Source organism: Bos mutus, chromosome 8 (assembly GCF_027580195.1).
Source record: "Bos mutus isolate GX-2022 chromosome 8, NWIPB_WYAK_1.1, whole genome shotgun sequence".
NCBI lineage: Eukaryota > Metazoa > Chordata > Mammalia > Artiodactyla > Bovidae > Bos > Bos mutus.
The window spans coordinates 82,827,236-82,840,304 of record NC_091624.1 but is presented as its reverse complement, the minus strand read 5'-3'; the positions used below and the strand labels follow the sequence as shown (position 1 = coordinate 82,840,304).

At 39.9% G+C, this 13,069-nt stretch overlaps 1 protein-coding gene across 1 annotated transcript; it reads left to right on the top strand.

Moving 5' to 3' along the window:
• The first annotated feature begins 4,393 nt into the window (after positions 1–4,393).
• Positions 4,394–8,965, top strand: CER1 (cerberus 1, DAN family BMP antagonist). The gene is made up of 2 exons (XM_005889571.2): positions 4,394–5,054; positions 6,977–8,965. Exons 1-2 carry the CDS (start codon positions 4,548–4,550, stop codon positions 7,289–7,291), a joined length of 822 nt encoding a protein of 273 aa, XP_005889633.2. The 5' UTR covers positions 4,394–4,547; the 3' UTR covers positions 7,292–8,965.
• Positions 8,966–13,069: the final 4,104 nt, after the last annotated feature.

The following is a 13,069-nucleotide window of genomic DNA, read 5'->3' as shown; positions in this document are numbered from 1 at the left end:
TCTGTCGCTCTGTTTAGCTCTAATGCCTACCTCCTGCCCGAATACTGCCTCTCACCTTTTGTTGATTTAGGTGTGGGATTTTTAGAAAAGAACTGTTTTCCCTTGGAGAGCATTATACTGCTTTTAGCTTCTTTCTGAGAGTCTGAAAGAGGGACAGAAAACATGTCTGTTACCGTTCTCTCACAGACACGCTGGGGAGCTCCTGAAGACAGCCTAGTGCCCACACCAACAGTCCAAGTGGAACTCAGAGTTCAGGTCATGCCTAGTACAAGTTGTCAGTGGAAAATAGTACAATTTCACTCTCTGGCTCACACACAGGCGTGAGGGTGGTCTCAGGAAGCAGACCTAGGCAGGCTTGGGCTCATGAGATCTCAGGCCTGCCTTCTGCTTTGGCATTTGCTCCTAAGGACATCAACAATTTGCAGGGCTGTCTCCACACCACAGCTCCCTGCTGTGTCTGGAGACCCCCTCCACACCTACCTCCATTTGGTTTCATCCAAATTGGGAGATCACTACACGCTTATATCACCAAGATCCACAGAGGCAGCATATTTTTTGCTGAAAAACTCCACAGTGTTTCTGTTTTGGAGAATAAGCTGTAATATATCACATACACAGCTTTAGCACTGAGGAAAGGACACAGTGGTGAATGTCTCCTGCCCTTAGCTGCAAAAGCCAGGGTTGAAGACAAACTTCCACACTATTGTACTCATCACAGAAGGCTTTACTTCGCTAGGTTTGCTTTCAGGATACTTACACATTTCTCAACAGGAATAACAACAGCAAAAGCAAATCCTCCCTGAGCAGTCCTTAAGTGGCATTTATAAATGCCAAAATTAATATCAGAAGAAGAGGAGTTTAGGACTAAATAAAGGTTAAATATGGATAACTGACATTCCTACAGCTAAAAAATAAAGTTATCAAATGAGTGAAACCACTAGACTACTTGAGGGCAGAAACTAAGTTTTCATCATTTTTTAAGGCAATGGCACCCTACTCCAGTACTCTTGCCTGGAAAATCCCATGGATGGAGGAGCCTGTAGGCTGCAGTCCATGGGGCCGCTAAGAGTCGGACACAACCGAGCGACTTCACTTTCACTTTTCACTTTCATTGGAGAAGGAAATGGCAAGCCACTCCAGTGTTCTTGCCTGGAGAATCCCAGGGATGGGGGAGCCTGGTGGGCTGCCGTCTATGGGGTCACACAGAGTCGGAAACGACTGAAGCGACTTAGCAGAGTGTCTAATATGATGCCTGGCCCACCAAGTGACCCTTCTATAAATTTAAACTCAAAAGAAATTATTTTAACTGTATCCTATGTTCAGAGACAGGCAACCTGAGACTCCAAGGCGAATTTCTGGAATAGACTTTAGTCTGGGAAAATGCTGGATACTGTGATTGATGGCAGTGGAACTTCAGGCACTGAAGAGTAAAGTCTAAAAGGAATTAGGAGCCTAGAGGGGTGGGAAGGATGCTTAAGGGCAAGGGAGGGAATATATGTATACATGTGGCTGATTCACTTTGTTGTACAGCAGAAACTAATGCACCATTGTAAAGCAATTATAGTTTAATAAGATTTTTTAAAAACTGAAAATTAAAAAAAAGGAACCAGGAACATATCATAGTTAGCTCCCACAACATATTTATAATTAAATGGCCAGCTAATATAAATTATACAATTAGAGTGGCCAGTTCTGAGAGGTCTATTGCACTGGATGGCTGAGGGAAATTAAGAAATTCAAGCAACAGGCAATTTTTAAAAAATACTCTTAAAAATGACAAATACTAATGTTTATTTAGTAGGGATCAACTGTACCTTAATTAATACTAGCACAGGTTCTCTGGGTATTTGGCACAAGTAAAATACATCTCTTCTGATTAGATTTCTGGAAAAATGATGGTTCATTTTAAAAAATTCATTATTGTAGGTAAAAGGATTTATTTGAAGCTTTGTCTCTTAGAAAACTGTGGAAAATTCTGAAGGAGATGGGAATACCAGACCACCTGACCTGCCTCTTGAGAAACCTATATGCAGGTCAGGAAGCAACAGTTAGAACTGGACATGGAACAACAGACTGGTTCCAAATAGGAAAAGGAGTACATCAAGGCTGTATATTGTCACTCTGCTTATTTAACTTATATGCAGAGTACATCATGAGAAACGCTGGGCTGGAGGAAGCACAAGCTGGAATGAAGATTGCCAGGAGAAATATCAATAACCTCAGATATGCAGATGACACCACCCTTATGGCAGAAAGTGAAGAGGAACTAAAGAGCCTCTTGATGAAAGTGAAAGAGAAGAGTGAAAAAGTTGGCTTAAAGCTCAACATTCAGAAAACGAAGATCATGGCATCTGGTCCCATCATTTCATGGCAAATAGACGAGGAAACAGTGGAAACAGTGGCTGACTTTATTTTGGGGGGCTCCAAAATCACTGCAGGGTGATTGTAGCCATGAAATTAAATATGCTTACTCCTTGGAAGGAATGTTATGACCAACCTAGATAGCATATTCAAAAGCAGAGACATTACTTTGTCAACAAAGGTCCATCTAGTAGAGGCTGTGGTTTTTCCAGTGGTCATGTATAGATGTGAGAGTTGGACTATAAAAAAGCTGAGTGCCAAAGAATTGATGCTTTTGAACTGTGGTGTTGGAGAAGACTCTTGAGAGTCCCTTGGACTGCAAGGAGATCCAACCAGTCTATCCTAAAGGAAATCAGTCCTGGGTGTTCATTGGAAAGACTGACGTTGAAGCTGAAACTCCAATCCTTTGGCCACCTGATGTGAAGAGCTGACTCATTTGAAAAGACCCTGATGCTGGGAAAGATTGAGGGCAGGAGGAGAAGGGGAAGACAGTGGATGAGATGGTTGGATGACATCATGGACTCAGTGGACATGGGTTTGGGTAGACTCCGGCAGTTGGTGATGGATATGGAGGCCTGGCATGCTGCGTTTCATCGGCTTGCAAAGAGTTGGATACGACTGAGCAACTGAACTGAACTGAACTCTTAGAAATCAGGGATAACTATTAAGAAGAACAGTAGTTCTGGAAAAAATATTCCAATGGGTCACTTCTTAGAAAAAAATGATTAATCATTACTGAAAAAAAAGGGGTTATGTTCCAGGATTATGTATGTTACTGAAAGCAAGAAATATGATGATTGAATTAAAAGGGGAGAAAGGCAAACAGGTGTTAGGTTGATTCCCAATGGAAATACTGTTCAAATATTGTAGAGGGCTGATGGAACTAAATTCTGAGGTTCTTTTTTGTGGAAATGTTTCTTTCTTACACCTTTGTCGGTTTATAATGTTTTAAAATGATAGTCATCTAACAAATTTTCCTTTGATCCCTGAATACTCATGTTTGCCTCCATCTTTATTTAACCTGGTCATCAATTATTGCAGAATAAAGAAAATGATGTGGGCCAGCCAGCTTCACGCCCCAGAGCTATCAAACCTGGTTCATAGAATCCACGTTTTCAAGTCTGGCTCTTTGTTTTCAGAAAAAAAAAAATGTCAGTAGGGTGGCTAGAGGGAAAGACATTTCCCCCTCCTAACCGAGGGCTAATGAGCTGTCAGTCTATTACTTAGAATCCTGTTGAGAGATTTGTGTGAACAATTGAAAAAGTTTATCTGATGATTAACCAGTTGTGAAATTTAGCACCAAGTATTTGATTCTTAAGGTGAGGGGATTACTTGGGAATTGTGAGTTTCCATGTGTGGAAAAGGAGACTATACTCCCTTTACTGTTACCATGCAAAAATCAACAACCCCAACTATATCTCAGTAATAGGAGCGTCCTTTTCTCAATGAACGTAACATTCCTCTATTTCTTCCTTTCTCTTTCTTACAACTTTTATATATTTCTTTGGCTGCTCCTGTGTGTGTGTGTGTGTGTAGCCTAATAGCCTGAACTTTGGTTAAACGTATACATTAATTTTTACCTGATACACTTCTCTCTTGAAGAGGAGAAGGAGGAGAAGGGGACGACAGAGGGTGAGTTGGCTGGATGGTATCACTGACTTGATGGACATGAGTTTGAGCAGCTTCGGGAGTTTTGGTGATGGAAAGGGAAGCCTGGCATGCTGCAGTCCATGGGGTCACAAAGAGTTGGACACGACTGAGCAACCGAACTCTCTCTTAAAAACATGTCAGTTCTATCTCAGCACAAAGCAGATGCACCACAGATGTTAGCTTACTCTCGCCCTAATAACAGTGATGGGAAATCCAGGCAAAGACGTGTTGTTTTCACTACTACTGCTCCTTAAATCTCAGACGATAAAGTGTCAGCTAATTACCCCCTGGGTCCCTGGCTTTCAGTGGAGCCTTCTAAAATACACAAAACCAAAATGAAGACAGAACACTATTAGCACTCCATAATTCAAGCAAACAAGAGATGTGTTTACTCTGCCTGGCTACTGACCACCTGCCTTCCCATCCCACAAGGCAGGTATCCATATATAGCACCTCCCCGGTCACAGTCCTGCAGGGAGTGAACCTCTTTATGGGCCTCACAGTCTGTGAATCTTCAAGAAGCGGGCCCCGACAGCATGCATGTTCTCTTCCTTCAGCTGCTGGTGCTCCTGCCTCTAGGGGAGGCTGTACAGCACGGGGATGGTCGCCAGAGGCAGAGTTCTATCTCTCTCATGCTCCTAGAAAGGAATCGCAGAGAGCTCTCCATGGGCACTCAGGAGGAAGCAGAGGAGAAGCCAGATCTGTTTGTGGCCGTGCCACACCTGATAGGTGCCAGCCCTGCAGAGGAGGGCCAGAGGCAGAGAGAAAAGATGCTGTCCAGGTTTGGGAGATTCTGGAAGAAGCCTGAGAGAGAGCTGCACGCATCCCAGGGCTTGGTCAGTGAGCAGATCTTCCCTGGGACTTGGGGCCTCACTCAGCCCAAGGGTAGGATGCCGACGGAGAAATCTCCTCTCCGGGAAGAAGCCAAGAAATTCTGGCACCACTTCATGTTCAGAATGAGTCCAGCTTCTCAGGGGATCATCCTGCCTATCAAAAGCCATGAAGTGCATCAGGAGACCTGTAGGACAGTGCCCTTCAGCCAGGTATTTGTTCTGGGTGGGGGCGGGGATCCAGATTTTCAGGAGGGAGTGGACAGCTGGGATGGGTGAAAAGCAGGGGACGAGTGTGCCAGGAGTCTGAGTCTCACCTAATTTCCAGATTTGGTCCCTGGACCTTCATCATGGGATTTGGCAAAGTATGCTCATATTCCCTAAATTTCTTTCTAACCTTGGAAATGCTGCAAAGATGGTATGATGGTACTGCTAATGTTAGTAATCATTCATATTGATCACACAGAGCCTTTTTTTTTGTTTGTTTTATTTATTTGTTTTTAAACTGGTGTGGTCTATCTGGAGAATTAATTGACTGTCCCTCCAGTTACGAAACTGGGAACTTAGAGTGATCACCAGAACTTCTCCCTAGCTGCATCTCTACACTCTATTAGACATGGATGAGCAAGTGGGTTCCATCTGCAGATAAGTGGGATACATTGGACTCCTCCCCATACTTGCATGTATGATGGTCTTAATCCCTGTATTTCACACCCAGATACTTCATAGGTCTATCAACTATGTCCAGGTTGTTAGACAGAAGTTGCCAGATTATTTCTAGCATTACCATAGCAAAAATGATTTAATACAACAGATTTTCTCATAAGCTTTCAAAAAGTAATCTTGATGTGAAATCACATTTCCTCCCCTTAGAAATGCCTGTCTTCCAGTTCATGTTGTGTTGGCTGATTTGTGGTTAGGATGATTGATTCCACACTATTAAGACCAGGGAGCATTCTACTATCTGCTTCCTCCAGTTGGTCTGGCAAAGCCCACACTCCAAATGTTAGATTAAAATTGAGAAATTGCATCAGGTCCTTAAACACAGAGATACTGAACCAAAAGCAATGCAGGGCAGAGTAAAATTTTACAGTCCAGTAAAGCTACCCAATTAAGCAGGCAGTATTATAAGGTAATTGACTGTGCAAGGCAGTTAAATATTCTGAAAAGGCAAGGATACGTAGCAATGACAAGTCAATGATCAAATAATAATGACTGCTTTGTTGGCCCATGTATAATTAGAAAATTGCTCCTAAGAACCGGGCAATCAAATTTCCTTTGAACTCTTATTTTGAATTCTATTGCTAATCAAATTAAGAGTAAGGTGTTTGGCTCATATATTTTGAAGGGCACATAAAGCTAGGTGTCTGGGGTTACGGGAGAGGCAGAGATGATGTCACGCAACATGATTTAGAGGTGTAGGTGCTGCAACTTTACTCCATGCAACTTTAATAAATTTGAATGTACTATAAACACTGCAAAATAGGACAGATTAAACTCTTGATGTTCTGATCTGTGAGCTTTTGAACAAATATGTATTGAGAATTTATTATGCACAATGCACTGTGAAGAGTAGAAGGGTAAGACACATTATTGACAAGAAGCGAGCCATTAGAATTTTTCAGACCAGTAACATCAAACTTAGAGTTTGGCATTCAAGTGTAAACATTTTCCATATTACCTTAGGTATTTCCTACAGGTTAATTTATTAATTTACCCAATAAAAGAAATTTAGTTGAGGTAGCTCTATGCTCTTAAGATACCATCACTTGGATATTTAAAATGTATCCAACATTGGAAAGATTTTTAAATTTTAGTCTAAGTTATCCTCAGGCTTGGGAGGGCCTCCATGGTGGCTCAGATGATAAAGAATCTGCCTGTAATAGAGGAGAACCAAGTTCACTCCCTGGATCGGGAAGATCTCCTGGAGAAAGGAATAGCAACTCACTCCAGAATTTTGCCTGGAGAATTCCATGGACAGAGGAGACTGGTGGGCTACATACAGTCCGTGGGGTTACAGAGTCGGACATGACTCAGCAACTAACATCCTCAGACTTAATAGTCTAGAGCTTCTGTATCATGTATGTTAAAGAAATGACTCAAGATAATTTAATGGAGATGTGTTTGCCTTTTAGACTATCACCCATGAAGACTGTGAGAAAGTGGTTGTACAGAACAACCTCTGCTTTGGAAAATGTGGGTCTCTTCCTTTTCCTGAAGCTGCGCAGCACCCCCACACATTCTGCTCCCACTGCCTGCCTGCCAAGTTCACCACGAGGCACTTACAGCTCAACTGCACCAACCTGGCCATGGTGATCAAGGTGGTGATGCTGGTGGAGGAATGTCAGTGCATGGTGAAGACAGAGCATCAGCATGGCTACCCCGCACAGGCTGGCTTTCGGGCAGAATTTCATGTCCAAGATCCCTTTATCCCAGGATTTTCAACATAAAAAAAAAGAAAAGCTACTTTACTATTATCAGGAAAATTACTGATTACTCAGTCTGAAATGTTAAGTGGGTATATAATATTTTAAGAGAAAGATGGTTTACAAAATAGTTGTGAAAATGAGTTAGAGGTCATATTTATTTATCCATTCATCAGTGCACATTTGGGATCTAGTCTCAACTCTGCCACTAATTGGGTATAGCATGTTAATGAGCTGCAGAAGCTTTTTCCCCAAGTTTTTCATCTATAAAGAAGGGACTTGAACTAGACGATTGCTAAGGTCCTTTCTGCTACTATTATTACATGATCTATTGTCTACAAGTTTTGGTAAGAGCCCTCCATCTGAAGATGGAAAAGAAATAAACTAGACCATAAAATGGGTTTCTTTAATAGCTTGTCAAAGCATCAGCAAATATATATATATATATGCATCTGAGCCACAGTCAGCTCCAGGTCTTGTTTTTGCTGATTGTTTACAGTTTCTTCATCTTCAGCAACAAAGAATGTAATCAATTTGATTTTGGTATTGACCATTTGGTAATGTCCATGTGCAAAGTCATCTCTTGTGTTGTTGAAAAGGGGTATTTGCTATGACCAGTGCTTTCTCTTGGCAGAATTCAGTTAGCCTTGGGAAAGCTGGAGAAGATTGAGGGCAGAAGGAAAAAAGGGCATCAGAGGATGAGATGGCTGGATGGTATCACCAATGCAACAGGCATGAACTTGGGCAAACTCCAGCAGATGGTCAGGGACAGGGAGGCTGCAGTCCATGGGGTTGCAAAGAGTTGGGCACAACTGGGCAACTGAGCAACATATGTATGCATGTATGCATACATATCTATGTGGTATTTGTAGAGAAGATTCCTGATCCTTGTAGCTGTCTTGGCTCTCAGGCCACGTTTTATTTGACTTTTATCAGATGATTAAGTAGGTCCATAGGTAGAAGGAGTTTGAAGTTTGGTTGCCTCATTACTTTTTATACTTCCCATATAAAATTCTTAATGTCAGGTCTCTAGCTTTGAAGAAGGAACACAGATATTACTTTTAGTGGTTTACATACGGATAAGGAACAATCAATTATCAGTAAACAAACTAGTGCCTAAATTATGGGGAAGGAAAATATATGATCAGTATCAGGTTTAAAGGTTAATCCAGAGATGTTGATGCAAATAACCAAGGAATTTCTGTAGATGTCAAATAAACCACAAATGATTTAAATTTAAAAAACAATTTACAGGTGAAATCCTTTTCCTCATGCATTTTGGTTTAGGTAGTTTAGTAATGGTTCTGTGTTCATATGACTGTGTTTGTGCTACTGCATAAAAAAACTCTGTTACAAATTTTATTTTGTAAATGCCACAGTTGCAAATTATGAAAAGATTCCAAATATTTTAATGTATTAAATTTTCATGTATGATGCATTCTGGGAAATATTATAGCATTCATTTGTCTTATATTTTGCCCTTATTTGTTTTACCTCTCCCATAATTTAAAGGCACTATTGGGAGATTATCTAGTAAGAGTATTTCTGAAATGGCTTCATAGGTTAATGACACTGGTCCAAGTGTTTCTTTTAACACTGCAAACCGCTTTCTGTTAAGGTCCTTCAATCACTGCCTGTCAGTCATTTCTCCTGTGTGTATTTATTTGTATGAAAAGCATGCAAAACTGACTTTCCTTAACCATATTTCTTTTTCTAAAATCATACTTTAAAAATTAATCTTAAAAATGATATTATTTGAATCCTTTTACTTTCAGTGTACCCAAGAATGTATATCCTGGAATAATAATTATTTTTCTAAAAAAGAAATTAATGTCTATTTTAATTCTATTCCTCTTTAGTCACACCATCTAACCTGGTGTTCTGAAGAAACAAATGCATTTATATTTAGTGTATACTCTACAACACATCAACACAATAGAATACATGCTACAGAGATATACATGCAACATTTATATTAGAATATATTATACCCTTCTGTGGTCAAAGACAACCTAATTGGCCAAGATATGGTCATAAGGATAAAACTGTTAAGCATTAATGATATCCCAGCTGGTCAATATATTTTGGTGCCAAAAGCTATTGAGCAGCTGTCTAGTTTGCCATTGCCTCACCCTGATTATGTAAACCCATCTCTGCCAATTGACTATCTTTCTCCTCCTCACACACTTGCAAATCCCTTTTATCTACCCTTGCAAATAGACTCTCCAGCCCAAGCCCCAAACAATCATCAGCTTTATTCAAATTCTGCTCTGCCCTTTCTTCATGTGTGAATTCAAGATGAGCTAGTTGATGGTTGTAGCAGAGGTCACATTCAAAGAGTAGCAGTATGAAACTCACGAAATTGCCCACATTCAATGATTTTTATTTACAAAAAAGGCAGTCTAACTGTTTGACATAATACACGGCAGCACAAGAAACAGAGGAAACACACCAATATTGAACAATCTATTAAGTGCCAGATACTGTCCTGAGTCTTTTACATAAATTGTATAATTTAAGTCATGTGTAAATACATAAATAGTACAATGCTAACAAGAATCAGATGAGGTATGTAAATACCCTATTTTGTAGGAGAGGAAATTAAGCCTAAAAATTTTAAGCAACTTGACTAAGATAATGTGAGGCGTATTTTCTATTTATATTGAAATGTTTGCCTATTTGCTGTTTGTCAATTTAGACTTAACTCCTCTAGGTCTCTTCCCTATAGCTCTCAAAGCTAATTTCTTTTTACCTCTGGTCTAGCCCTCATGTTTGAAGGACAGTGATGTTATCTCTTGAAAGAGAAGTCATCCGTAGGTCAGGTTTTCAGCCAAGCATTGCCTTGACTTAAGAGGTGGTCATGGCAAGCCCCCTTCCTCAATTTTGGTCTCGTTTTCCTCCTGTATAAAATAAGGCTGGTAATAATTACTTCAGAATTACTGTGATGATCAGGTTTAGGTAACAGCACATCAGAGAGCTTTGGATCCTATAAAGCTAGGATAAATTCACTCTTTTCTATTCAGACTTTTATTTATTTATTTTCATATTCAGACTTAAAAAAAAATTGTTTTGAGACATTTAAAGGACATAGAAAAGTGCAAAAAGCAATACAACAGACCCGCAATTTCCCACTACCAGAATAGTTAACATTTTGTCGTCTTGTGCTTCTTGTCTATTTTCTTAAAAGTATGAACCACTTCACATATACATCTTCTCTAACTACCCTGCTGATGTATCCCCCAAGTCCCTGAGCACTCAATACTTACCCCACCCCCAGTCTTGTTTACACTTCCAATACCTTTTAGATTTTTGTAAAGGTACATACACATCCATAAATAATGCATACTATTTTTGTGTATATGTTCCTTTACTCAGCAAGTATGTATTTGTCCACCAGTTCTGTGCACGATAGAGCTGTAAGTCTATAGCTGTGTCCACAGCAAGGAAAGAAGTCAGACAAGGTCCCTGGTCCTATAGAGTTCATATTCTACTGCAGGGAGACAAGCAACTTGAAAATCAATCAATTCATTAATCAACTGAAATGGAAAAATATCAGATGGTTATAAGTGATAAAAAATAAAATAGGCAAGTGTGCCAGAGGTTAATTATGTTAGACTGAATAACCTGTGAAAGTGTGACAATAAAGCTGAGTTTTTAATTACTACAAACATGATATTGTATATAAATTGCTCCATGGTTACTCCTTTCTCCATACAGGATTCTAGCTTGTTTTTACAACAGTTTTTAGAGGCGTTTTTTCTATACTATTTTATCTCTGTTAGGAAGTAGGACATTAAGTATTCCCTACAGGGAGTGGTTAACTTAGCTTTGATAATTTATTTTTTTGGTGTGTATAGTCTCCTTAACCTGTCAGTTTGATTCTTAATTAAGAATGTTATGTGTTCTCTGAATTTTCACTGATAATTTATGCTGTACATGACATTATTCTGAGGACCCTCAGATAAGCAAACATAGATAAAACACATTTCCTCCCACCTTGTAGCTTATAATATAGTAGCAGAGATAATATATGCAAATTATAAAGCAATAATAGTGAGCAAGTCCTGTATATTATACATCTTTGTTAGTCTCCCATTTCTAAAGTTTTATATATTACATTATTTTAAAATATTATTAGATATATTTCTTTTTATTTCTTATATAATAGTATTATATATTTACATATTTTGAGATTTTTATATATTTGTATATATTCAGGAACATACACATACGCCTACAATGTATAATTTTAATATTTTGTAAGGAATAAAAACTCAATACTTGTAAAGATAAGTGAACGAATTTTGGGAACTACTCTTGAAAAAAGGTCTGTGGGGTACATAGGGTGGGGAACTTGGAATGGCAGCCAACAAGTCTTAAAAATGTATTTGATAGACTGTGGGGAGTTTTTGAATATTTCTGAGCAGATTAGATGATGTCAATTTACAAAGTAGATTCAGAGGGCCTCATGACCCCCCAAAATGTGCATAATTGTTGTGGTTATGGACACACTTCAGGGGAGATCATCTAGAATTTTCCTGAGCTTCTACAAGATTTCCATGAGCCAAAAATTTTAACAGTGGAGCCGGTCAGTTGGAATGGAGAGAAAGCATGGAGGCCAGAAGAGCTGGAAGAAAACTTAGAAATCATGTTCACAAACCTCTTCCGAGCGAATCTCAAGAAAGTCAAGTTTCCATTTCAAGAACAGAGGAGGGGTTTTAAATATACATCAGTGGGTCCTCTTCACCTTGTTTAATGTTCACTTTCAGGAGCTGGCAATGGTGAAATGGGTGAGTAATCATACCTTAAGCAAAGGAATGGACTTTCCTGTAATACGAGTTTTCCAAAGCCAGGCCCTAGTTTATCCACCCACGTTTCCGGGAGAGAGCTCAGATATTCATTTTATTGCCCTGCTCCCTCCGTTTTCGTTTCATTCCTCGTCCTTTCCTCCAAAAGAAACAACCAGTGACCCATCTCTGGGTGTGGACTTGGGTTAATGTTTCTCAAGGAAATGGTCACAATTTCCTCTTGTCTACCAGCTAAGGGAAACACGCCTATTTATGTTCAATATCCCAGGAATAAGAGTTTCCAGTACATGACTCTTTATGTCACAGTTCCAGTAATCAAGGGAACCTGCATCCTGCCTAAACCCTAGACAAGAAATAGGTAAAAATTTAAATGGATGCACAGATTTTACCTCTTACAGCTGTTCAAATAAAACACTAAAAGGATGCCTCCATCAACGGCCCTGGGATCCATTGGATTTAGTAATCTTTGAACATTAAAAAAAATAATGTCCTGGAGCGTCTCAGGACCATGAGAATACAGGGTGAAACTATCACTGAAGGGCCTCCTCCATGTGCAGAGATTGAAAAAAGAGGTTTTATGCTCTTCATTCCCCTGCGCTATGGCCGTGGCTATGCTAAGTCACTTCAGTCATGTCCAACTCTGTGCAACCCTATGGACTGTAGCCCTCCAGGCTCCTCTGTCCATGGGATTCTCCAGGCAAGAATACTGGAGTGGGTTACCATGCTCTCCACAAGGGGATCTTCCTGACCCAGGGATTGAACCCATTTCTCTTATGTGTCCTACATTGGCAGGCGAGGCCTTTACCACTAGTGCCACCTGGGAAGCCTAATTCCCCTGGCCATTTGCAAAGGTGACTATGAGTCCAGGCATAGCTCTAAGGAAAATAGTTCAAAGCAGGTGGAATTTTCTTTGGTGTCTACTTTTCCTCCTTTCTGCTTCACCCTTGAGCTCCCTTCCCTCTCTCACCTTGATTCTAGGATATTCAAATTGTCT